Source organism: Calcarisporiella thermophila (assembly GCF_041956535.1).
Source record: "Calcarisporiella thermophila strain CBS 279.70 unplaced genomic scaffold VTP21scaffold_11, whole genome shotgun sequence".
In the NCBI taxonomy this organism is placed as follows: domain Eukaryota; kingdom Fungi; phylum Calcarisporiellomycota; class Calcarisporiellomycetes; order Calcarisporiellales; family Calcarisporiellaceae; genus Calcarisporiella; species Calcarisporiella thermophila.
In genome coordinates this window covers 279,554-304,598 of record NW_027192201.1, presented here as the reverse complement: position 1 = coordinate 304,598, position 25,045 = coordinate 279,554, and the positions used below count along the sequence as shown (strand labels likewise).

At 42.0% G+C, this 25,045-nt stretch overlaps 12 protein-coding genes and 1 non-coding gene across 13 annotated transcripts; 8 read left to right on the top strand and 5 right to left on the bottom strand.

The window, feature by feature from the left end:
- Positions 1–425: 425 nt before the first annotated feature.
- VTP21DRAFT_1244 (uncharacterized protein) lies at positions 426–3,386 on the bottom strand (the record flags this gene model as incomplete). The annotated part of the gene is made up of 1 exon (XM_069391310.1): positions 426–3,386. The coding sequence occupies one exon, from the start codon at positions 3,384–3,386 to the stop codon at positions 426–428; it is 2,961 nt and encodes a 986-aa protein (XP_069251365.1).
- Positions 3,387–4,083: 697 nt separating this feature from the next.
- VTP21DRAFT_1243 (60S ribosomal protein uL30) lies at positions 4,084–5,297 on the bottom strand (the record flags this gene model as incomplete). Its single annotated transcript, XM_069391309.1, has 5 exons — positions 4,084–4,422; positions 4,496–4,616; positions 4,680–4,846; positions 5,067–5,178; positions 5,281–5,297. The coding sequence occupies 5 exons, from the start codon at positions 5,295–5,297 to the stop codon at positions 4,084–4,086; spliced, it is 756 nt and encodes a 251-aa protein (XP_069251364.1).
- Positions 5,298–5,506: 209 nt separating this feature from the next.
- On the top strand, positions 5,507–7,430 carry VTP21DRAFT_1242 (uncharacterized protein; the record flags this gene model as incomplete). Its single annotated transcript, XM_069391308.1, has 7 exons — positions 5,507–5,602; positions 5,674–5,824; positions 5,887–6,519; positions 6,583–6,835; positions 6,907–6,964; positions 7,018–7,124; positions 7,193–7,430. 7 exons carry the CDS (start codon positions 5,507–5,509, stop codon positions 7,428–7,430), a joined length of 1,536 nt encoding a protein of 511 aa, XP_069251363.1.
- A 168-nt stretch (positions 7,431–7,598) lies between these two features.
- VTP21DRAFT_1241 (uncharacterized protein) lies at positions 7,599–8,286 on the bottom strand (the record flags this gene model as incomplete). The annotated part of the gene is made up of 4 exons (XM_069391307.1): positions 7,599–7,786; positions 7,842–7,960; positions 8,018–8,090; positions 8,151–8,286. The coding sequence occupies 4 exons, from the start codon at positions 8,284–8,286 to the stop codon at positions 7,599–7,601; spliced, it is 516 nt and encodes a 171-aa protein (XP_069251362.1).
- Positions 8,287–9,046: 760 nt separating this feature from the next.
- Positions 9,047–9,376, bottom strand: VTP21DRAFT_1240 (uncharacterized protein; the record flags this gene model as incomplete). Its single annotated transcript, XM_069391306.1, has 2 exons — positions 9,047–9,194; positions 9,264–9,376. 2 exons carry the CDS (start codon positions 9,374–9,376, stop codon positions 9,047–9,049), a joined length of 261 nt encoding a protein of 86 aa, XP_069251361.1.
- A 115-nt stretch (positions 9,377–9,491) lies between these two features.
- On the top strand, positions 9,492–10,024 carry VTP21DRAFT_1239 (uncharacterized protein; the record flags this gene model as incomplete). The annotated part of the gene is made up of 4 exons (XM_069391304.1): positions 9,492–9,573; positions 9,665–9,717; positions 9,778–9,881; positions 9,958–10,024. 4 exons carry the CDS (start codon positions 9,492–9,494, stop codon positions 10,022–10,024), a joined length of 306 nt encoding a protein of 101 aa, XP_069251360.1.
- A 1,283-nt stretch (positions 10,025–11,307) lies between these two features.
- Positions 11,308–12,681, top strand: VTP21DRAFT_1238 (uncharacterized protein; the record flags this gene model as incomplete). The annotated part of the gene is made up of 4 exons (XM_069391303.1): positions 11,308–11,410; positions 11,472–11,592; positions 11,651–12,278; positions 12,346–12,681. The coding sequence occupies 4 exons, from the start codon at positions 11,308–11,310 to the stop codon at positions 12,679–12,681; spliced, it is 1,188 nt and encodes a 395-aa protein (XP_069251359.1).
- Positions 12,682–13,442: 761 nt separating this feature from the next.
- Positions 13,443–15,094, bottom strand: VTP21DRAFT_1237 (uncharacterized protein; the record flags this gene model as incomplete). The annotated part of the gene is made up of 8 exons (XM_069391302.1): positions 13,443–13,559; positions 13,619–13,706; positions 13,777–13,865; positions 13,929–14,272; positions 14,339–14,469; positions 14,534–14,636; positions 14,704–14,833; positions 14,894–15,094. The coding sequence occupies 8 exons, from the start codon at positions 15,092–15,094 to the stop codon at positions 13,443–13,445; spliced, it is 1,203 nt and encodes a 400-aa protein (XP_069251358.1).
- Positions 15,095–15,272: 178 nt separating this feature from the next.
- Positions 15,273–16,696, top strand: VTP21DRAFT_1236 (uncharacterized protein; the record flags this gene model as incomplete). Its single annotated transcript, XM_069391301.1, has 6 exons — positions 15,273–15,298; positions 15,400–15,546; positions 15,616–15,942; positions 16,010–16,172; positions 16,234–16,428; positions 16,508–16,696. The coding sequence occupies 6 exons, from the start codon at positions 15,273–15,275 to the stop codon at positions 16,694–16,696; spliced, it is 1,047 nt and encodes a 348-aa protein (XP_069251357.1).
- Positions 16,697–17,133: 437 nt separating this feature from the next.
- On the top strand, positions 17,134–18,749 carry VTP21DRAFT_1235 (uncharacterized protein; the record flags this gene model as incomplete). Its single annotated transcript, XM_069391300.1, has 4 exons — positions 17,134–17,544; positions 17,621–18,074; positions 18,137–18,666; positions 18,738–18,749. The coding sequence occupies 4 exons, from the start codon at positions 17,134–17,136 to the stop codon at positions 18,747–18,749; spliced, it is 1,407 nt and encodes a 468-aa protein (XP_069251356.1).
- Positions 18,750–21,772: 3,023 nt separating this feature from the next.
- VTP21DRAFT_t152 lies at positions 21,773–21,844 on the top strand. The gene has a single exon. It is a non-coding gene; the product is annotated as a tRNA-Glu (tRNA).
- Positions 21,845–23,091: 1,247 nt separating this feature from the next.
- VTP21DRAFT_1234 (uncharacterized protein) lies at positions 23,092–23,442 on the top strand (the record flags this gene model as incomplete). The annotated part of the gene is made up of 1 exon (XM_069391299.1): positions 23,092–23,442. The coding sequence occupies one exon, from the start codon at positions 23,092–23,094 to the stop codon at positions 23,440–23,442; it is 351 nt and encodes a 116-aa protein (XP_069251355.1).
- Positions 23,443–24,289: 847 nt separating this feature from the next.
- VTP21DRAFT_1233 (uncharacterized protein) lies at positions 24,290–24,925 on the top strand (the record flags this gene model as incomplete). Its single annotated transcript, XM_069391298.1, has 1 exon — positions 24,290–24,925. One exon carries the CDS (start codon positions 24,290–24,292, stop codon positions 24,923–24,925), a length of 636 nt encoding a protein of 211 aa, XP_069251354.1.
- Between the last annotated feature and the right edge of the window lie 120 nt (positions 24,926–25,045).

Genomic DNA, 25,045 nt, shown 5'->3' with positions numbered 1-25,045 from the left:
AGCGAAAAATGTAGCGCAAATGACTTTTTTCAACTCAGAGACGAGTAGTAGTCCAATAGACGGAACATGCCATTTCTAACACTGTTTGAGGGATACAGGAAGAGGAAATTGGCTGGGAGCGAGGAATAGGTTAGAGGATAAAGTATAATATTTTATAATTCCGAAAAAACAGAATTACATGCACACATAAAGGTAATACATGCGGTTATGGGCTGCGTGGATTTTAGGAGCAAGAAATGTAAGAAAGAAAAAAAAGGTCGACTGAATAAGTGCAAAATAGAATTTCTACAAGAAAGTAAAACAAAGGAGCAAAAGGAATAAAAAAATAAAGAATTCCTGTTTCTACAATAGAGAAAAAAAACAACGCATCGGCTTGGGCCGAATACAACATGGGCCTGGTTCCAGTCTATTTTTGTTTTTTCTCCTTACATCCCTCCATAACCATTATTCATAGATATAGGCATAGCATTGACTCCGGGGTTGAAAGCTTGAGGGGTGAAGATGGGCTGAGCTGAAGTAAACATCCCGAAGCCGCCATATGTTGCCGGCACCATAGCTACCATGGGCATTGGACCCTGCATCATGGTTGCTCCTTGCATTGGCTGTCCCTGCATAGGTTGATTCTGCATAGGCTGATTTTGCATAGGTTGGGGTTGTATTTGGGATGGCTGGAGAGACACAGCCGAATTCCCATTCAATACCTCTCCAGTGCCATTATTGCCTATGTTATTGCTATACGAGATGGTCTCCGATCTCTTTTGGTGGTGCTTGACGGAACGGCCCCCTGCGCCAGAATCGCCTCCACTTTTGCGACGATCGTGATATCGTTTCTCTGCACCATTCGCACTGGCCCCTCCATGTCGTGATTGGCCTCCCCTCCGAGGCTCTGGCGGCTTACTAGCTCTTCCTCCTTGCTCCGTGGATACGGACATCCGACGTGCCGATCTCTCTTCCGAATCCCACATCGAACCATGTCTCATGCGCCTGAGATTACGCGGAGGCCCGCCGCTACTCGGTCTAGCCTCGTGGTGCTTTCCGGAGCGTCTGCTTGACTCCAATGATCGCTCTCTCCATCGATCGAGCGATTCATCGCTTACTCTTCGTGCGCGCACTCGGCCGGAGGGGTGCGGCATCGGTTCGATAAGACTTATGGAGGAGGAGGAGTATCCAGAACGCTTCTTACGCAAGTTACCACGAGCACTGCCAGGCCCCAAACTGCCCGCACTCGATTTGGCCGTGCTACGGAAAGAGGCCCGTAGTTGGGCCAAGCATTTATCATCCTCGCTATCCGAGATTTTTTGGCCATTTTCCACATCGGTTGTGTCCGAATCGGAAGGTATGGGGAGAAGTTTAGGTTTGTCCTTGCGAGCCTGGAGGACGGGTGTGGTGGGGACGGAGGGGGGAAGCGAGATGCTCACATCAAATCTGCCCAAATCCTCCGGCAACACATCTATTTTGGGGGGTGGATTAACCGTCTCCACCGTTGCATCTGAATTCTCGTCCTCTGAAGTGCTCGACTCCTCCTCGGATTCCTCCTCCTCGATCATGGGCAACGTCGGAAGGGGCTCTTTCGGGATTTCCATCTCGGCCTCTGTGTCAACATCGGTGACACCCACCATCTCCTCCGGCGTCATGTCCAAGATACGGGCCGCGCGGCACAATCTCCGCAGATTCAGACGCTTGAGAGGAGGTGTCTCCTCGGTGTTCTCCTCTCTCGTCACTTCTGACTCAAATGGCATGTCCAATTCAATCTTAGGTGGGCGTGACTCGATCGATCTTGCATCCGCATTGGTCAAGGGTTCTGTTGCATTCGCCCCCAGACTTGGAGGAATATCCGGCAGAGGCTTCAGCGGATGCGATTCTAGGGCATTCACAGCGGAACCAAGAGTGAGATTACGGAAGTTCTCTTCCATGCCGCAACCGTCGCGTTCCACCATGGCATCCACGAACTCCACCTCGTCAAAGAACATTCTTGGTGACGGGCCAAAGATTCGACGAAGAATGCGAAGCGGAGTCTTGCACGTGCTCTTCATTCCCATTGAACCGAACGGAATATGGTTAGCGGAGTGCTCCGAGAATGTTAGTGACGGCCGGCGCCCTTCAACATCATGTTGCTCAAGTATGGCCGAGAAAATCTGCTTGGTACTTGCAAGCGTCTCGTTAACCATTGGGACGTGCTCTACATTTTTAAGATCGAGAAATAGTCGATCCTTATGCGGAGCAACGTGTGAATCCTGTAGCCTGAAAGCATTTCGAAACGCGGTGAGCGACTTGACCATTTCGATGGAGGTATCTGCCATTAACAGCGCATAGGTGGGGGGACCAGGCTTTGCAAAGGGCGACTTGGACGACACGAGCGACCCCTCCACCTTGTGAATGCTACATCGCTCAATGAGGTCCGCCTTCTCTGGAAAGATTGCATATGCTTGATAGACGCGGACCATCTTCACGGCAGGTAGTTTATCCCCCTTATGGGCGTAGAACAAACACTGTGTTTCCTTTTGCCAGACGTCCTTGCCACGATCGGGCACTACTACCCAGTAGCGCTGCCACTCTGTCGATCCTGCGAAACGAACTTGTAAATAGCCAGTGAATTTCGTGGGTTTATCCGCTGGCGTTCTCTTTCCGGAGGAAGGTTGCCTCAACACAATGGCTCCGGTATAGAGTTCATGAAGCCGTGCTCCTTCAAAACATGATAGCCGAATTGCGCATACCCATTGGTTTACTGATGCTGCGTCGGGTCCCTCGAACAAATATTGATTGACGCCTGCGGTGTTAAGGGTGAAAATGTTTTGTCGGCTATCGATGAAGTTCGATGCAAGGATCTGTGCGGTGGCATCAGCAATGTTGATATATTTAGGTGGCATAAATTGAGATGCGTCAGTCACATCGCACACATCCCAGATGGTAAGCACCGAACCACTAAGTTCAGCATAGCATCCCTCCCACTCTGCGTATCGGCATGGTCTCCCATCTGCCATATATCCTGTGCGTCGATTAAGAAAGCCGCTCATATATTTCTTTTGGGAATGGGCCTCGAATAGTTGGGTGATCGCGCGGATGTCTTCATCAATCACTGGATAATGCTTCCGTAGCGCCGATAAATCTGGCATGGTCTGAGGCGAGCGCCAGCGCGAAAGCCATCTCACGGATGGCTTTGCTGATCCCTGCTTCGAATAAGGGGTGTGCTGTTCTTCGTCCAGTTTGAGAGTAGAAGGAGTCGGTGGACCGCTCGAGTGAATATGCGTATATCGGTGTGGAGGAGGAGGAGGAGGGCCTTCAAAGCAGTGTTCGTTTGGAGGAGTTGGTGGGCATTCAGGTCCCAAATTGGTGACAAACTTTTTCAAGGAGGGCGTTGTGCAAGTATATGCGTGCGGAGGGCTCATTGTATTGCGCTGCTTGAGAAAACCCTTTTCAAACAACCAAATGCGTTAAGTAAATGGGGGAAACGTGTGCAGTACTTTTTCTTCCTTACTTTGAGGTGTTCTCTCTGAGGCCGTTGTAAGTTCGTGCTCTGTTGCTATCTCCCAGAAACAGTGTGCTACAACCTTCAGAGAAACACAATTCTTTCAGAGCCAATGAATTAAATGAGTGACTAAGAGGGAACCGAAGGAAGAGGGGAAGGAAGGAGGGGAAGAATTAAAAGAGAGGAGAAGGAAGAATGAGGAAACAAGGGTAAGGAATGATGAAGAGAGGGTAAGGGAGAAAAAAAAGGTCCTAAAAATTTGTAGGGTGAATTTTCATTTTATTATTTCAGTTCCGTTTTGGAAAAATGAAATCCTAAGTGTTTTGGCCGGCGATTATTTATTTTGAAAAGGTCGGGAAATTTAAAAACTCGGCCATTGATATCATTTTAAGTAAGAGGCAGACCAAATTGCCTATCTACCATACACAGTTAGAATGCACCAGAAGACAATTCCTTACAAGCCCCACACGCTCCCCACGCTCCCCACGCTTTGGATGGTTGAGAACGATATTCGTAACAAAACATGGAATTTTTTTTAAATGTTTTATTTTCCACTTTTTTATTAGAAAAAAGTTCAAGAAAAAGGATAATGAAAATTCACCAGCGTACTCGCAAGCTTAGTTCATCTGGCGCACAAGCGCGTTGATCTTGTCCTCGCGATTTCCAAAGTCTCCTCCCTCAACGAAGTGGCGGAATTTGCGTGTGCGCCAGCCACCAGTTGGGTTGCTAAGCTTGAATGGCCACAGGAAGTTGCTTGCCTCCTTGAAATGCGGGCCAACGGTGAAAATCTCATGGATTAAATCCTCCACGCAGATGATACCATGGGCACCGAGGTGCTGTTCAATGATAGCGTTGTCGGAGATAGGGATGCGCTGACGGTTGACCTTGGCAAAGCCGCGCTTGTAGACAAGCTCACGCACTGTCTTGAGATTGGGGTATCCCCAAGCAATGTAAGGCTAACAAAGAGGAATAAGGAGAACAAAATAAATATCAGAGGCACTATGGATGGGACCAAGATTAGGCACATACCTCAACGCGCTGGAGCATGTTGATGGTAGCCTTGTTCAACTTCACGAACACACCGTTGTTGATCTGAAGGAGACGAAGAAGTTGGAGGATCTTGCGGGGCTTGGGCGAGATCTTGTTGATACTGAGAGAGGGAGATTGAATGAACAAAACAAATTACAAACATAAAAATTAATCCCTAACTTACCCCTTGATACGGACAACAAAGGCAAGTTTAGCTTCGGGGGGCACATAGAAGTTGCCCTGGGCCTTAGCCTGACGGCGAAGACGGATCTCGCTGCGCTCAGCGGATTGGTACTCACGCTGATATTTCTCGGCGCGCTTGAAGATCTCGCGGCGTTTTTGAAGAGCAGCCTAGCATTCAAATAATTCATCAGTTGAGCATAAGGTTAATAACAAAAATTGCAATTCATGAGCAGAAGAACAAAAAAAAGAAGCATCAGCCCCGAAAGATGGTATTTTTTGTAACAGCATCGCAAAAGCTAGTTTACGGTTTGCGGTCCGAAAGGACCAAGTTTCATCACAACTTCTCAAATGTTTTTGTTTCCGTGCTCATCACTATTCCAAGACTCACCTTCTTCTTTTCGACAAAAGAGGCAACTTGCTCAGCATTCTGCTTGTCCTGGGCCTTGCGTTTCTTGAGCAGGGTTTCAGGGATCTGAACCTGTTCAGCGGTCGCGACAGTGCTAATAAAACGATCATCCATTAATCAACTGCACTTGTCTATTCATGGAATGTAGATAGGGCCCGTCTTGAGAAGGTCCCGATGAACATGAGCGAAAACTTACGTGCCAGCCATTTGCATTAATCAATCGCGGAAAAGAGGAGGAAAAAAAGAGAGAACCACGCTTTGTTTGGGCTTTTCTCTACTGACAACAAAAATTTTTTGCTCGGTGACGTAATCATTTAAGAGCTTTCTGCAACTCAGTTGGAAGTCACGATTAATGACAATTCCAGGAAATTTGGCAGGATATATAGTTTTTTTATATTTTCGAGAGAGTCGCGTAGCCCACGATGTCACAGAGGGCCATAGAAGATTTTATGGGTTTCAGAGGCAAACCAAACGCCTTCACGAGTGATACTGGGTATAATCAGGGCTCTTCTTCGCAGGTAGCCCTTTATATTTCCGACCCTATAGGCTCGAAAGTGGAGATGCACTAAAATGTTTTTTTTTTTATAAGCATGTCGATACGTTCAGTTCCCTTCGTTTGAAACGAGAATGGGACGACATAAATGATTATCAAATGACGAATCATTCTGAAAACTTTAATACATCATATCAAACTAAACGCATGAGTACTGCAAAGAACAGAGCTCCATTGGCTGAGAGAGGTATTGCCGGTCGAAAAGTGCGAATTTGATCATTAATTTTCAATCATTTTTTTTTTTTGAAGTTCGCCCGAAATCACTCGATGACTTTGTGGGACAGGAGAATCTCTTGGGTCAAGGTGCCATTCTCCGTACACTAATTGAACAAGATAGAGTCCCTTCCCTGATTTTTTGGGGTCCGCCTGGAACAGGGAAGACGACTCTGGCACGGATAATAGCCCACCATACACATGCACAAATCCATGAGATGACTGCTGTCTCAAATTCAACGACAGATGTCAAGAAAATATTTGAAGAGGCCCAGCGGACAAAGAGACGCACCCTTCTCTTTCTTGATGAAATACATCGCTTCAATCGTGCGCAACAGGATGTTCTACTACCTTGGGTTGAACGGGGAACAGTGACGCTCGTCGGAGCAACGACAGAGAACCCAAGCTTCAAGTTAACTTCGGCATTATTAAGTAGATGTAGAGTTTTTGTATTAGAAAAGCTAGATACAAGTGCAGTGGAGACTATTTTAAAACGGGCTATCACTGTTTGGAGAGAGGATAACGGAATCATAATTAGGAATGAAATTGAGGAGTCTGAAGGTGAGGCGGAAATGGGTTCACGATCGAATGCAATGCTAGTGGCAGTGGCACGGGCTTTAGAAGAGGAAGAGGCGTTAAAATGGCTTTCAGTCATGAGCGATGGTGATGGTAAGTGAAAGTTTAGCAAGGCATATAAAGTAGTTTCTTGTCAACCTATTTCTAAACGTATAGCAAGGACTGCGTTAAATGCGCTCGAGATGGCTCTCACCTCTCTCGCAAGTACAGAAAATAGCCGTTTATCCAACGAAAGCGTGCGGAAAGCTTTCCAGAAAACGCATCTACTCTATGACCAGAGCGGGGAGGAGCATTACAATCTTATCAGTGCTCTGCATAAAAGCATGCGCGGGGGAGATGCGGATGCGGCGCTCTATTGGCTCACCCGAATGCTGATGGGTGGAGAAGACCCACTCTACATCGCTAGAAGGTGAGGAATAGTAATGGGTGTTTATCAAAGACTCCATTAAAACTCGCCCATTATATTCACTTTGCATATAGATTAATACGTTTTGCATCTGAAGATGTGGGACTAGCAGATAATTTCGCATTAACTTTAGTAAGGTCGCTCTGAATAGAAATGTTAAGCAGAGTTTTAATGGTGAGATATAGGCAAATTCGACCTTTCAAGCCTGTCATCAAATCGGTATGCCCGAGTGCGATGTGGTACTAGCGCACTGTGTTGTTTATCTTTCGCAAACGAAAAAGAGCGTACGCATGTAATATCTTATTTTATGATCCCTCCGTTTCATTCTTTTTAGAAGGATGTCTAATTTGCATTTTACAGATATAAAGCCTTGGCTCGTGCAAAAGAGGCCGTTGCTTCTTGCCCGTCTCTTCCTGTACCAATATATCTCCGCAATGCTCCTACTAAATTGATGAAAGACCTTGGATATGGAAGCGAATATATATACCCTCCTGATCATGGATACCAACCAAAATTACAAGAATATTTGCCAGAAGGATTAGCGGTGCGGAAATTTTTGGACGTGGAAGAAGAAAAGGAAGAACATCATCAAGTATGATAGATAATATTTACACTGTATTTATTTGTTTTTTGTCATATAGTATATGTCCGGTTGTTTTTTTATCTGCTCCATTATCCTCGTCCTTAATTATTGATTAAAACATAAAGATAAATACCAGGCTATATATACCCATATATAGATGCTATTTGTGAGCATACACAAACTTCAAGACCATCGGCTTCTAGACCATCCTCTTGGTCTAATTGATCGTTTTTCGGTAGGCAAAGCTCGCTGTTGGTAAAGCACAGCATTAACAACGCCAATGGGAATGTCATGGAGATCCGGAATGTAATCTTCAACATTGGTATTACGGTCATAATTCTCCTTTGTCAACATGACATAAGCATGTTCATCTAAAAAAAAATTCTATCAGCTCACGATCACAGCTGTAGAAACAGCATCGCCAACCTGTGATAGTATTGAAGGAGTCGAATGGGGCCGTGTTCATAAGATTGATGCTCATAAAAGATACAAATACAAATATAATTAGGCCAAACGTCCACACGGGCAAAGCAAGGGCCCAATATCTATATGATAATGAAGTTTTAGTATCATTGTCTAGAGAAATAGATGCTCACTCGTACTTTGAAGGGTAATAGCTAATACCGAGACTGTGCAGTGTTTTCTCTGGTAAATAAGCCCAGAGAAGATAGATGACTAAAATCATCGTAATATATAAGATTTTGTTTTTACGATTCCAAAATCATGGATTCTTACCGAATGCAATAAAGGAGAGTAGATATATTACAAAACCATAATATTCATAGGTTGGAGATTTTACGTGTCCACTCACTGGCCGCTCCATCGGGTTAGTCCAGTCACCATTTTCATATTCATCGTCCTCGACATCCATTATCTATCTATGATGAATACTATAGTGTTCCGCGAAATATTAACAGGTAATAAAGTAAAAATCAAGACAATAAATTGGGAAAATTTAGCATTAATGAAAACACATCAAAATTAGATATTGATTAAATTCAGTTAATCTATATATGCTATAATATGGGAAAAATTACATCATTACAGCCAAGAGCTGTGCATGGCATTCTGTTGATCCAATTTCCTGAAGATCGATCATTAAGTCTCACTGAATAAAAGATGTTAAATTGTCTACCTAAAAATTGTGTATTATAATAGCATATTATCAGCAATAGTACATAATTAAATTAGGTCTCACTGCAGTACTAAAGGTGCTATTAGTCCAAAATAAATTATCTTGTGCTTGTTTATCCTATATTATAGTACATGAAAGATATATCTAGTGTGAAAAAAAAAAACTGAGATCTGTTAACGAACATGTAGGAAAATAACTCAGCATAATGAGCATATCGGGATTCAATTTTGATAGCAGGAATTTATAATAGAAATGAAAAGGCTTCTCGATACGCTTGAGCATTAATATTTTGTTTGTATTCTCTAAACACTTTAAGGCACATTAAGTTAATGATAGTATTCGATGTATTATTTACAAATGTGCTAGTTTTATTATAACAGCTCGAAGGCAAGAAAAATTCTGTTTTACTATCGGATACAACTAGGTCAATAATTAAGCACTACTAATAACAAACACCTAAAATAGTGTATATTACTACTTATTGATGGTATAAAAGTCATGAATTGAATGCTATCTGTAGCATTCTCACATCATCCCCCCTCACAACAGCCTTTGAGTAAACCCCAGTAGGGGTTTTCAGATTCTCAAGCGCAAGTCTCTGTAAATGGGAATCTGCTCCTACGAGCTTTGCTTCTACTTTATTCCTGGTGATTCAGAGCGAGAAAATTATTTTCAATTGTAATTATGAGTTTTCGAAAATAAAAAACAATTACCCTTCGTAGAGATGTAGTGTCACATCAGGGTGATCATTCTTGACTTGTATCCAGAATTGGAGAGCAAGTTTTCGTAATCGCGATGCTGACTCGTGCGTAATTGTATCGGACATAGTGTACGAGAATAATATGAAATTTCAACTTGAAAATTGGTGGCTTACTTCATTAACAAAAGCAAATTCGACATTCTTTCTGTCAGTACTTCTAGAATTGAGATCTTGGACTACAATGGCACCCAATTGGCCAGGACGTGCCTTATGTATAGTGGGATTTATGTTGCTGATGCACTCCGCCTACTCCACCTTTGAGCGTACATTTTATAATTTTGATTTCTTTTCATCAACCCTATGCGGATGGTTGATGTGTTCAATGAAAAGTGCTAATCTGATACCTTTATATAGATTTAGCGTACATGAAGGCGGTGGATAAGCAAGAGAGTGTCCTTCCTATTGATGTTAGTGGTTTTTCTTAAAAATATTTGATATATTTAATATCAATTTTGGATAATTTGTAGATTATGGCAGAGTGCCTACTATCAGTACTAATATATATCGCGGGAATTACCCTCGTAACAGGGCCTTTCAAAGAAATTAAGATGGAAACCGAAATGGCGAAACAGTAAGTGAAATGAGACTTATACGAGAGAAATATCCCTCTTTTGCTCCGATATTTTTCTTACCTACATATCAAATAGAACTCTTGCAAAGGTGAACGCGTGCCCATCATTTATCACCTTCAATCATCGCGGAAGATTGAACTAACTAACCCAAGTAATAATATACTTTTTTTTTTACTCCAAATAAAATGATTATCATACACCTTGTCTTATTAACTTTTATAATAACTGAGGCAGTAAAGTTTCTAGAATATATATAGTTCTTTTCAAAAATCAAATTTGACGATATCGATAGCAATTTCTCCACAGCGGCTGATCATCTCTTATCGGACAATGCCATTCGCATGATTAAAATCTTAACCAGCACCTACTATTAATAATTACATTCTTCATTATCAGTGCGAGGATGACTTGAAGACATAAGTTTAACTTCGAATTTTCCACTCGACTGGCGATCAACCTCTACGTGGCTGACTAGATTACATAATTAGATTTTATCTTGGGCTTTACTCTCTATTCTATATTTTTCCTATCATAGAAATTAAGCATTAGGATATATACCGAACTCGCATCATGAGACCAAAAGTAATTCGGATGTTTTTTTTAAACATCCGAAATCATGCCTCTTCAATTGGTCGTACCCTTTAGCAAGAAATTTACAAACAATGGTCAATCTATGAATTTTATCCACTAGTATAAAGAGCTCTGACTTTGCCATCGAGTCCCTTTTTTATTCATTCTCCATATTTTCCAAACTCAGATTTGTTGCCCTGGTTTCATTATAAGAGGATTCTCGCGTATATATACATTTTCATTGCTCCAGTCCTTTTTTTTACAGGCAAAATAGCGATCAATATACAATTTTAACTCGAAAAATCAAAGAACCTAAATAGATACACTTTTCCTAATTCCCAATATAAGCATTGCTTCGTTGTGCTCTCTTGTGCCTGTGTGGTTAAACGTGACATTCCTCCTAAAAGGAAAAAGAGACTTGTCCGATAGGAAGCGGTCCGTTACTTTTGCGCCAAATTTTTAATTTCTTATCACGCAAGAGTTACGATTTGCATATTATAGTTTTTAGAGTAATTTTACGAGCAATTTGGCTTAAAATTCGGCATCGTGTTAAAAGTATAAAGGTGGGAGAGTTAGCTGGAATCCTCTTTTTCTTCCTTCTTCTTTCTTCCCTCAACGCTAAGTTGATCAATTCGTACAATTCTACCATTAGGGGAGCCTACCGGCAATTTTAATATTTTTACCGACACTAGACATATATTTCACCGTTCATCTTGTGCACTTTTGCGATCTACCCATTTTCCACATGTGGGGAAAGATATTCCTTACCATCTTTTCTCTATTTGTTTTGTCGGGATCCATTGCAGGTAATTGGGGCGATCTCTGCTTCTCTTTTCTTTGCTTTTGTTCTATGAGATGCTGCCTCTCTCTTATCTGGGGGCGCGCTCCTTCCTTTTGCATATGGAAGAGAAGATGGTGTCATGGCGAATCGATTTATCGGAGCTTATTCAATCTGCTTGTACAGTGCTATTGAAATAGAGTTGCCAAATTAGCTAATACTTTTACCCAAACTCTCCAAGGGCTCTCTCCAGTTGCAGCAGAGGAACTCTGTTTTTCAGATGGTGACTTCTGTGTCACGGGAAGGGTGTTGAGGGACGCGCAGGAGTTCGAGGTAACCATGACAGCGCCATTGGACATAGGGTAATTTAGCAGCCAATATGGACTTGCTCGTCTCCATATTAATTTGGCCTGTGTATAGTTATTTGAGTGTTGGCCTGGGAGACTATATGGAGGGTTCTGACGTGATCGTTGCCTGGAGTAACGACAACACTACATTCTCTAACTATACAATCTCTGACCGGATGGCATATGCATACACTCAGCCGCCATACGATCGAAAACAAGATGCCCGCCTCGTTCCAGAGAAAACCGGGCTTTATAACGGCAGGCAAACGGTCACATTCCGTAGGCTGCTTAACACCAATGACTCCGCAGATATAGCTGTTATTCCAGGCATAAAACAGCCTTGGCTATGGGCGGTGGCGAAGAAGCGGCCCGTTGGAAACTATACTGTCAGCGTCCCTTTTCACACCGGATTTGGACGATTCGAGGCAGTCTTAACTGAAGCTGGTATGACCGGAACGCATCGTCTCACAAAGGATATAGGAAGTATGGCCTTTTGGCATGGGATCGTGATGGCAGTGGTATGGATGGTAGCAGCTCCCGTTGGGGCCTTTATCCCGCGGTTTTTGCGAACTGTATTGGGTCCTGCCTGGTTCCCGTCTCACTGGACAATAATGGGGGTGATTGGCGTATCATTGACGACCATTGGGTTTGCGCTGGGCTATGTTGCAACGAAGGGACGCCACTTCAACACTCCCCACAAGGTAGCGCAAGTTTTTCTTATCTATCCATTGATTTATGATTGAATTGTGCATTTTACCGCCTATCAAGATTATCGGCATGACCGTCTTCGTGGCGACTCTCCTTCAAGCCCTCCTTGGGATCTACATCGATCGCACATACAATCCAGCACGTGAGCGTACTCCATTCCGGGACCATCTGCACCGCTTCTTTGGATACGGGCTAATCCTGCTTTCCATGGCGAATGTTTACCTCGGATTGCTCGCATTCCATATCCAAGATGTCTTGTGGATTTTTATCCTGTTCGGAGTATGGGTGGGTATTATGCTCTTCAGCTTCATTAACACACATGCTTTTCTGGCTTACTCGAGAAAGAAGCGAAAGTCGGAAGAAATGGTGCAGCACCATGATAAGATGAAAGACTAGGAACTTTTTAGTATTATACAAAATGTAAAATGTGCTCATACGTTGGACAACTTCCGCATTACCTTGCGTTTTTTGATTATTTATTATTTAATTAGGAAATATAAATAGCAGTTTTTTTTTATTGCTATACATCGCATTGCTTTTTCATTCATTCTCTACCAGATTATATACCGTGCAACGTCCTTGTTGATTACTCAACTGGCCTAGACATTTTGATAAGATCTAATCGCATGAATCATAACTATAAAAGAAGCATGAATTTATTTCGATGCATTTAGCGATTTGCTGTGTGTACAACTTTATATGAATCATTGTATACATGATAAAAGGTTTTCAATGCCTTCGCTCGTCCCATCTCAAAGATCGAGACAGATAGCTAACTTAGGATAATCCACGAAACAGTTTTAAAATTCTACAAAATTTATGATCGGTAAAAATTTCAATATTCCAAGCGTAGTTTATCACTAAGGATTGCCATTCAATTTTTTATTATATTCTTATAGAAACCCTAGCGGTATACAAGTCGTTCTTTCGAATCATCTGCAGAGAGTATGTGCTTATGTAAACGATTGCTTTGAAGATTTGCGTTTCTTTGAACGCAATCTAATTGCCATTTAAATTATTTTTCAACAATTTGAAAATTCAATATGGTCACCCAATATTTCCCGGTTAATTCGATAAGATCAAAGTATAGTCATAGTATAAGTATAGTTATATTTGATTGCTATTATTATTAAATGAATAGAATGCGACATCTATTTCTAATTCACTCCGCCAAAGTGTCTCAAGGAGGCTTCTAAAAAGCCGTCAAGTTCTCGGCCTTCCAACACTCCCTGGACATCGTTTGATTCGTGAAGAGTTCTTAGATCTTTAACCATCTACCAAATAACAAGGTAAGGTTTAGCTTGCTCTTTATAAAACAAATGCCGAAATGAACCTGGTATGGATGCAGGACATATGAGCGGATATGAGAACTCCATGCATTCTTTGGAAGTGCAAGGTGGTGTTTCAGCTTTTCTGTTTCTCTTGAAAAGAAAAAAAAATTGAATGCTAGTCGAGCACAGCGTAAATCTTCAGTAATGACAGTGAATTTACCGTTTTTTCATTTCTAAATCCTGTAGCCGTGCCCTTAGGATCTGCATTGCTGTTTTTCGATTTCGGTGCTGGGATCGATCAATTTGGCACTAAAGGATAGAGAGCGGTTTTTTCGTTGTATACCCTTAAAAAAAAAACACACAAGGATTTACCTGTACAATAATTCCAGTTGGTAGGTGCGTAATTCTCACCGCGCTATCCGTTGTATTTACATGTTGTCCTCCTGCACCTCCACTTTTGAATACTTCTATGTTTAAATCTTCTGATGGGATATCTAGAATCTTCTCAATTTTGCTGTGATCTAGAGGCAATGGATAAGTCGTTACGGAAGCAAAACTGGTGTGGCGTTTGTTCTGATTGTCAAAAGGTGATATACGTACGAGGCGATGAATCCCCGCCTCGTGCTTGATCCAACCAAAAGCGAATTCGTGCCTTAGCGATAAAATAGCAGAGCGATATCCTGCTGTATCACTTTGGATGCAATCTAGCCATTCAACTATACACAGTACAAGCAAAGTGAACACGAGCTATTGTCAGTCTTTCATTATTCACTTTCAACTACCATTATACCCTTTATTTTGCGCCCAACGTTCATACATTTTAGTCAGCATTTCAGCCCAATCACAGCTGTCTACCCCTCCTGCTCCTGCAGTAACTTGAATCAAGCATCCCATAGAATCCTCTTTTTCTCGTCTAAATTGATGTTATTCGAATTAACTTATTTGAAGAAACAGATACCATGATTTTAGTAACTCACGCTAAAGTTCGGAATACAAAATCCTTCATTTGGTTTTTCAATATCAAGATATCACTTTCAATTTCTTCAACAAAAGCGGAATCTTTTCCATGGTGAGCTAGCTCTTTAGTATAAGATATTAATATGTAATAGTCACACTAGCATGGAAAAGAAGAAATCCCGAAGATTACCCCAAAGCTCAGTGTACTGCTTGTAACGATCTACTAATTGTTGTTGCTGCTCAAACTCCATCGAAAGGGTGGAAATTTTTTGTTGTAAGTTTGTAGCAAGCTCAGCATTGTTGTCCCAAATTTCTCCAGACTAAAATAGCCAGTAAATGAATTGAATCCAGAAAATCGTTTTTGAGCTTTCGAAAGTAACCTCAAGAGCAGATTGACAGCTCTGAATCTCGTGTTGAATAGACGCCCAATCACGCGACTTTTGAAGGGAATTGAAAGCAGAGTGCAGTTCTACAAGAACTGTGGATGTACTGTATTTGCAAAAGTATAAAATGGTCGGTCGAGCAACGTGAGCAACCCATTTAGTACATCGATGCAGGCTGGAAAATTGTATGCTCAACATTATTTTTTACGTTAATGTAAATTTGAATTGGTGGCAAACAAACAATAATCAAGTCGAGGGCAGTTTAGCATGCTGACGCACGCCTGAATTAAGTCTCCTTTGATCTCTGTCATTGTCTTTTCGCGTCTTTTATTGTATCTGAAGCATTTTGGGTTGGTCGAGTTAAACACAAGCGAAAATGGTTCTAGAGGCAACTATGATTGTGTAAGTGCTTTGATTATATTGGGGAAGATAGCATTCATTATTAGGAGGCAATCTTGATTTCAAGGATTTTGTCTTATTTTCGATTTCACTATATACCTTAGATTGGATAATTCAGAGTGGATGCGTAATGGAGATTACACACCCACTCGGATCGAGGCTCAAGCAGACGCAGTAAATTTAATTTTCGGTGCAAAGACTCAGTCGAATCCTGAAAATACAGTTGGATTAATGACGATGGCAGGAAAGAGGTAACTTTTTTTTATTCATTTTCAATTTTTGCCTTGGTATTCATTTTTCTTTTCTCTTTTTTCATTTAGTCCGGAGGTTCTAGTAACTCTTACCTCTGATATTGGAAAAATACTTTCGGCATTGCATGAGGTTAGAATTGCTGGGCACGCAAATTTCCTCACTGGCATCCAAGTAGCACAGCTAGCCTTAAAACACCGGCAAAACAAAAACCAGCGTCAACGTGTGATTGCTTTTGTCGGAAGCCCAGTAGATGCTGACGAGAAAACGCTTGTTCGTCTTGCAAAGAAAATGAAAAAGAATAACGTCGCTATTGACATTATCAATTTTGGAGAGGAGACATTGAATACTGCGAAGTTGGAGGCATTCATTAATACAGTGAACAGCGGGGATAACAGGTATATTGTTTTTTATATCGTCAGTACGGGTTATGAATAGCTTACTTACTAATTGCTGTATGTAAAGCCACCTTGTGAATATCCCTCCTGGGCCACATATTTTAAGCGATATGCTCATCACCTCGCCGATAATCGCCGGAGAAGATGGAGCCCCTCCTGGATTTTCATCTGGTGGAGCTGGACAATTTGAATTTGGCGTCGACCCGAATCTTGATCCTGAACTTGCACTTGTAACTATAAGCTCATAGTTTGTCTACTGGTGTGCGTGATAATATCCATGTCCTTTTTTAGGCACTGCGCATTTCCATGGAGGAGGAGCGAGCTCGCCAAGAGGCCGCAGCGAAAGCAGCCAGTGAAGAGGGAAAGCCCAAGACAGAACAAGTCGGCCAAAGTACTTCAGAGAATGCACCTGCAGCGAGCGGCGGGGTAGAACAGTCGGAAGATGACATGCTTGCCCAAGCCCTTGCCATGTCTGAGCCTGGTCACGTAAGCTTCTTGTTCACCGTGAATTGGGCTGAGGATTTCTGACTCATAGCCTTGTGCTTTTCTCTGCTTTTGATCACAGGATGGAGAGGACGTTGAGATGGACGAGGAAGAGCAGATGCAAAGGGCAATTGCAATGTCAATGGGAGGGGAGGGCGACATGAGCTCCGTCATCGGCTCGTTGCCAGGAGTGGACACAAGCGACCCACGTGTTCGCAGCGCAATGCAAAAAGACGCGGAGAAGAAGGATCAAGAGAAGGATAAGCAGTAGCGGCTCTCTTTTTTCTCCTTTCTTGTGGATTTTAGTCTTCTCGGCCCAAGAGATGCTTGTCTTGGCGGGTTTCCTCTTAGAGTTTTTTTCTAGTGCACATTTTCTTTTGCTCTGTTCTCTCCGTTTATCTTCATGGAAAATATAACCTAAAAAGTTTGTATTCTAATTCTCACGGTGCTCAGTCCACTCAGCAGCCACCCGCACTTGTAATTGGAAAAGCCTTTTTTCCGGCGTGGTTTCAAGCATGGCCAACCTTCCAGAAATTGCTGCTAATACCAAGGAAATAGCGAGAGCGTGAGCACCCATTTGCAAGCCTGCGGACCTCGAATCTCGTGCCCCCAAGATCTTGGTGCATTGTTTGAACCTAATATATCAACAGTTTGTGCGGTCGGTTTTCTCATCTCTTTTCCCAACGTCTTTCTTCCTCTCCACAAACTATGTCTGAAGTAAGAAAGCGTACAACCGCGAATTCCTCGCAAGCCTCCACCAGTGCCGAGCTCAAGGCTCAGACGGGCAAGACTTGGGGGCGAGACCGCGATGTGTCGTATTTGACCGTGGTCATGTGCTGCGTCATTATGCTCACCTGCCCTCTGATGGTCATCTACTTCTGGTCGGCCTGCACCTATCATGGATGTAGCCTCTTGGCCCCTGCCGCTGAGCTGCTCGAGCTCTCCACGGATCCCAAATCCATAACCCAGTATGCCGCTGCTCGTCTCCCCCAATTCAGCTGGCAAGCCGTGAAACTATTCACCATCTGGCTGCTCTTCCAGGCCTCGCTGTATGCATTTCTGCCCGCCAAGATTGGCTATGGGCAAAGGACCCCGGCTGGCTATCTACTCCCGTATAAAGTGCGAACATTCATTTGAGAATTTCTCCTCATTTTCATAATGTGTATTCATACTCGATTTTCATTTCGTCATCTAGGTCAACGGGCTGCTTGCTTGGTTCGTTACCCACGCTCTTTTCGTCCTAGGCGCTTTCTACTTCGGATGGTGGTCTCCTTCCATTGTGCACGATAATTGGGGCGGGCTGCTCGTAATGGCTAATATCTACGGATACGCATTGACTTTCTTTTCGTACGTTAAAGCATACATCTTCCCATCCCACCCTGAGGACCGTAAATTCTCTGGATCCATTGTCTATGATATGATGATGGGCATTGAATTCAATCCTCGATTTGGCAAATACTTCGACTTTAAACTCTTCCACAATGGCCGCCCCGGTATTGTTGCATGGACATTAATCAATTTGAGTTTTGCCGCTGCCCAGTACCAAAAGATCGGTTACGTGACCAACTCAATGATTGCAGTGAACTTTTTGCACGCAGTGTACGTGCTCGACTTTTTCTACAACGAGGACTGGTATCTACGTACAATTGGTACGTATGTTTTGTATTGTGATAGATTTAACGTGGCCCTAATATCATATGTGTTGTCTTAGATATTGCTCATGATCACTTCGGTTTCTACCTGGCTTGGGGCGACTCAGTCTGGCTTCCCTTCATGTATACTCTCCAATCTCACTACCTTGTTCGTAACCCTGTGGACCTCTCTATGCCTTACTTCCTTTTCGTCTTAAGTCTTGGTCTCGCGGGTTACTACATTTTCCGTGCAGTGAACCATCAAAAAGATATTGTTCGCCGCACCAACGGGCAATGTCTTATCTGGGGCCGGCCTCCGCGCATGGTTCGCACAGAGTACATCACCAGTGATGGCAAAAAGCACTCCAGCATTTTGCTTGCGAGCGGTTTCTGGGGCCTGTCACGCCATTTCAACTACGTTGGCGACTTGTGTATTTCACTTGCAATGTGCCTTGGATGTTCATTTTCCCACTTGCTGCCATACTTTTATATCGTGTATATGTCTATCTTACTGTTGCACCGCATTCAGAGAGACGACACGCGATGCCGTGGAAAATACGGAAAGTACTGGGAAGAATACTGTCGGCTGGTTCCGTATAAGCTGATCCCTGTGAGTATTTTTGAATATCAAAAGCCTGTTCTCCACTTGAATCTGATGGGTTTTTATCCTCTTCTTGATAGTACATCTACTAGAGCGATTATGGCTGCAAGCAATTTAAATTTGCGAGGAGGAAAATAAGAAACCAAGCGCTAAATGGTTGCTATTTCTTTTTATATTTTTCGTCGATTACACAATTAATGCGTTATTCTTCGCTCTTATCCATTGTTTTTGTTTCGTTTTTTGTTTCCTTCGCATATCAAAGGCTTTCTGCTTCAATTACTATTATCCCAAATTTACAAGTAAAAAAATGTTTTGAATGTATATTCTTTCATTCTCGCATAGCGGATAAAATTACAGTTTCCACTAGAGATTGGACGTCCCGGATCGATTACGTTGGAGAAATGTGCATTTGAAGGACGTAATATCGCAGTCTCTGTCGCACATCGCGAACTCTATCTTGGATTTTTCTATGTTCCACATTAAGAACTTTGTGTAGTGCGTCGTAGATACTAACACATAATATTCACTGCTTGTTATATCTTGAGTTTTGGCAAGACCTGGCAACCACTTTTGGTCGGGATTCTCTTGCGGAAATCGAACCCATATCTTATTAATTCGGCTCCGGGATCCTAAATTACTATGCCACATGAGAACCACAACCTTTTTTTTTTCCTTTTTGGATGCGAGTACTTGTGCACTGCTATTTATTTAATACAATACAAGTAAAGAAAGTTTTCTGAGAATACAAAGTACTAGAAATTAAGGAATAAATTTTGAAAAGATCCATGCCTGAAACGGTCAATCTAAGTATTATTTGCTTCTTCGAAATCAATGCTACCTCATGGCACTCGTCTATTTGGATTAGTGTGCTCTTTACCCATTTCTGCTTGAATATTCATCTTTATTGCTCTGTGATTGTACCCACTTTCCTTTGATTGTAATGAGTAATTCGAATAGAAAGATATATTTGATTGCAATATCATAATGCACTAAGTCGTCCTGACGAATACAGTCGCTGCTTTTTATATGCACTAGTCCATACTATCGTGTTGGAGTATGAGAGTTACGATCTAGGCATGCTTTTTCACTTCTTCGGGGAGCATTTTTTTACATCCAGTAGATAATTTTAATCTGAAGGGAATGACAGGATAGATTTCTACTCACCCAGGTATTGTCCCTGACCTACCATTTTTTTTTTCTATTTCTCCTAAGGAGTTTTGCTACCTATTTTTGTTATTGCTTACTACTTGCCTATTGCTATATTATTGAAAGCCATTGGGCTCTAAAAATAATCCGACAAACCCTCATGGGCGGGTGTGTCTAAGGTCTTATGCGGCTAGGCCACCGAAGAGCAACCGACCTAGCTGTTTTTTTTTTGTTAGAAGGGTCTTTTTTAAAAAGTATCCTTTTGCGTTCTTAATTAAGGAGATTGATAAACATCAGAAAACAAGAAATCCATGTAAAGTGTAGGGGGTATACAAAGATTGTGCATACCTTTCCTATTTTTTCAAGGAAAAAGGAAAGTAGAAGTAGGAGAAAAAGAAAAATAATAATAACAAATCCTGTAATATGTATAGGATAAGCGATGAAGATGTTGGACGTTAAATCCGGGAAGGGAGCAGATATAGGTGGTAGAGTATTCAGTGAAGTCGTATTGTAGTTAAGTGCTTTGAATGGAAGGATATTTCATCGCCTTGGACTTATATCCAACTTAATAATTTATAGACGAGGAACATCACTTGGACTTAACGACCTTTTTTTTAACAAAGTATCTCTATTTAGAAGTCTCCTATATAAGTTAAAGCCAAGGTAGACTTCTTCGTCAAAATCACCCAGGTAATGCTTCTGACCAGCCTTGTAGAGAGACATTGATAGTACCGAGAAAGGTACAGAATAAGAAGAAGTATATATGGGCATCACGACCGACCTACCATTTGAACTACTAACCTAGGCGCGCAAACGTTTTTTTTTATCAATCAATGGAAATTTTTTATTTAATTTCCATGTATTACATGAAGTTAATGTCAATGGACTTAGCATAACGAGATATAGGTCCTTGATCGATAGGCGTGAAATCGATATGCGTGTATCGTAGTTGTCGTGAATAGCATGTACGTGAAACTGATGTAATCTTTGTACTTATCGTAAGAGCAATCTTTTTCAATAATGAAGACTCAGTTTCTGATCAAGCGGACAGCAGCCACAAACTAAATGTAAGTGCTGGTAGGGGAAGTGGGATTCGAACCCACGCCGTTCTCATCGGCATACCAGGGATAATCCACTACACTAACCCTCCCCTTAGGCGCGCAAACCTCAGCTGTCAACTTACTTGCGTGTTTCAAATATTGATATTAACCTACCTTTTCTGTTACAGGCAAAGGGAGATTTCGTGGAGAGCTGTGCGGATTCCTTAATAATAAAAATAAGAGATTGGTGTTTTAACAAAAGACTAATAATAAGACTAACAATAATAATAATAATAATAACAATATAATGAAATAATAGCTTTTCCTCACCTTAATAATAACAATAAGAGATTGGTGAGGAACAGTAAAACAAAATAGAAGGGTTTAAATAGAATTAAGAGATAAAGAAAATAGCTCAACTGGTGTTCAAGGATGAACAAAGATAAACCAACAAAGTAGCAATCAACATCAACAAAGTAACCACGAGGGCGGCGAGTAACCACGAGGGGTCGGCAACGTAGCGGTAATCAATTCTATTGGCTGCTCCACTTTAAAGATATCGCGCTTCCTGAATGCCTATTTTTTTTTTGATCAATGCCGAGTCTTTATTGTATAGGAAGACTCTAAAATACAATTGTTACATTATTATAAGCAATAAAGTGAAAGGGAAGCCAAAGTTAAAGCTTTGTGTGATATCGTAGATCGAAATGATATGTTGGTCATATCGACTTTCAGCTCAAATAGGTAAGTGAATGGTGAAACTCAACTAACTGTGGATATCAAAGGATAACATGAGAGGTGGGGTGGGGAGTAAACAAATGGAAACAGAGGATAGGAAGGGGATAAGGTAGGGCTTCCTGAATGCCTATGTGACTGCCTCTGTGACTTCCCCTACAAAAACCAATTTTCTCGTAACATTTCACATAGTTTCCGAATTGGTCCAGTGGCTAGGATTTCCCGCTTTCACCGGGACGGCCGGGGTTCGATTCCCCGATTCGGAGTAGTTTTTTGCGTTTTTCTCATTATTTTTTGATGTTTTTCTCCTTTGGAAGGGAATAAGGACGCTCCCCTCGTCGAGAGGAACCGATTGATACCATTTTTGTGGGGAATTTTTTGCAATTTTTGCGGAATGAACGATGATGGCGATGGTGACTCCGCTAAAACAGCTCCGAATGTCACGGGAACGGTTGTGTTCCACACTGACGTGTCTTGACCTTGGGTTGTCAGGATCTCTTCGCCATCCGAGCTGTATGCAGTTAATCTGAGGCTCGGAGAACTAAGGCCCTCATTCACTTGATAAAGCATCTAGCGACGACGAATTAGACCAGAGAGCACCACTAGGCGTTGCGCCAAGTCCCAACAAATGCGAGCGATAGTGGGAGGACCATGTAAGTCGCGTTGCTCCTTCGGACTGGCTATGGAGGAGAATGGCAAAAGTGAGGGCTGAGTTAGAGTCAATTTTACCGTAGACTTGTGATGCTAGCCGCCACAGAATAGACACGCACGAAAACCCCGGTATCGACGCTATATAGAGAGGAAGGCACCTCTCACCAGGACGTATTGCCCCAACCAAGTTAACCGAAACTCTGCGTTAAGTGGTGAAACCCTATGCTCCCTATCATGCACCGAGGTCGTGGCGATTCTTGGTCTCTTTCTGATTTTTGTCTATTTCAATGGTTTTATATTTTTGAAGAGTATTTGGACATCCTTCTTATCAAGAGGAACCGGTTGACGCCTCTTTTGTGGGGATTTTCTGTAATTTTTCTTTGGGTATTATCAAGCATAACAGAGGATGGTTCTAACATTATGGGATCAGAGTCTCCTCATCATCCGAGTTTTACGTGTAATTCATCAGAGACTTGGAGGTACGGGATCATTAGCGTAATGAAGGTAAGTAATCCAAAGGCTCGAAACAGATAGCACCGTCATGTACTAAGTCGGTTTATAAGGGTAGCGACACAATTAGGCTAGGACTTGAGTGGGACCATTCATACATCAGGTGATGGCTAAGTAGAATGAGTTCGTCTATTAAAGGGATCAAGTCAGGGTTGGCCTACGCAACTAGATATCTCCTGTGTTCTTGAATCACCGCTACGGTAAGTAAAGAGTAAGATGCGTCATGACAACAAAAGCAGATACTGAACGCCACATACAGAATATGAGTTGGATTTAGTCTAAAGGGCCGTTCAGTGACACTCATTACCGAAAATCTATATCTCATCAAGAAAGTATCTATATGATCACATAGATGACGGCACCAAACCAAACGAAACATTTGAGCCTATTCTGCAAATTCTTCCTTCTGGATCACCTGTTATCGTTTCTAGGTGTAGTTTCGATTATCTCTTTTAATACATGTCTCCTTACGATTTTGATGTACGAGTGTAGCCATGTGGCGCAGCAATATGGAATGCTTTACGACCTTGAATCCTGTAGTTGCTCTATTTGGCAAGAGTTAATTCCACCCCCATCTTCTCCAGGTGATGGCTATGATCTGAACTATATTTTCTATGGCTTAGTGACCAGAACCTTCACTTGCCACTACCAGCATATTCAAGATGGCACAGTAGACTTCAAGCGGATCTGCCCGGACTTTTAACCCAATACACTCAATCATCTTAGTCCCAACCGAAGGTGTGGGAACACTAGCGGGGGTAATATGACCTGCCCTTCTTTGGGACGCTTCTTCGACCATCTGATACTCCACAAAGTTATTGGACTACCGCGTCCAACACACCCCAGCTCCCGAGTGATTGCTTTTGATGTCATAATAGGAGTATAAGTATCATGGTTTAACTTGGATTTATTTTCCATAGTCGTTTCGCATCCTGATGCATTAAGTAAAAATAAAAATTGGCTAACCATTTTTCATAATTCTGAGAGTCTCTTTTTGAGATTTGTGTTATCTTAAGTGAGGTAGAGGTGGAAATATAGCCTTCACACATTTCTTAAATGGCTCTGATATTCTCAGATTGAGCTTGATAAAGTGGTTAAAAACTGACATTCAAACTTTTTCAGATCATACAGAAATATTCAGTTTTTTACCTCATATTGTCAGAAGATATAAAAATAATTAAGATCTAAATATTCCTGGTCCTACATATTTGGAATTCTCGCGTTTCAATGTTTCCCCGTAGCTAATAATATGAAAAGCTTTAGAAATTGACCGAATGTCCATAATTTCACAACATATTTGCTGCAAATCGATTTTTATGAAATTCTCCACCTGCTCTTTACGTTTTTATTCTTTTTAATTATCGAGAGAAAAAACTTCTCCTTACTTATACAAAAGGATGGTTCGTTCTCTTATATATTCTATCACCATATTTATTTTTCTCTTCGTACTCATTCATACCTCTATTGCATCGTCAATACACAAACGCGACGAAGAAGAGAAGGATAAAGACAAAGATAAGGAAGAGGAAAATGACAAATCTAAAACAACTATGTCGCCAAAGAGTACTGCCACCTCTACCTCCTCTTCTACACCCTCTTCCACAGTTAAAATTGTTCCTATCTTGACTTCAACAACGGCCCCATCTCCACCGTCATTATCGCAACCTACACCTACGTCAACAGCATCAACAGCGGCAGCAACAGCGATAACACCAGATCGATCCTTTCCGCAAAAACCTATTATTCACCTTGAAGAAGACGAATCTGAGATTTGGGGATACCCCGCTCTTCCTGTACGTACTCAAGCGCGCAATCTGACCATTATCGTTCCATGTACAGCTCCTCCTCCAAATGAAACTAACAAGCATTCCAAAGACAAACAATTTAACGGCCCTTGCAAGCTGTCCCTTCGCCTTCGATCCACGTGCCAGGAAAACGCGGAAACTAAGGCATTATTCGAGGGAGGGGAGGCTTTCGGCCTCACAGTCGTGAAGGAAGCTGATCAGTCAGGAGAATTGGGGAGATGTTTATTTAGAGTTCAACCTGCCGCCCCTGCACCCGATGATATGTTCAAAGATCGCTCAAAGCATAGAGAACCTTGGGAAAGTGGTGCAAGGGAAATTCAGAGAGAGCTGGGTGTAATATTACTAGGAACTATTGTAGGAGTTATAGTCGCTCTTAGTTGAGTCCATACCCTTTCATAATCTCATAATTTTTACTTTTTGTGACAAGAACATTTACATATCTGAACATTTTGCACCATGGCATCTCTTATCATACTCGAAGATCTTAAAAATAAATCTATT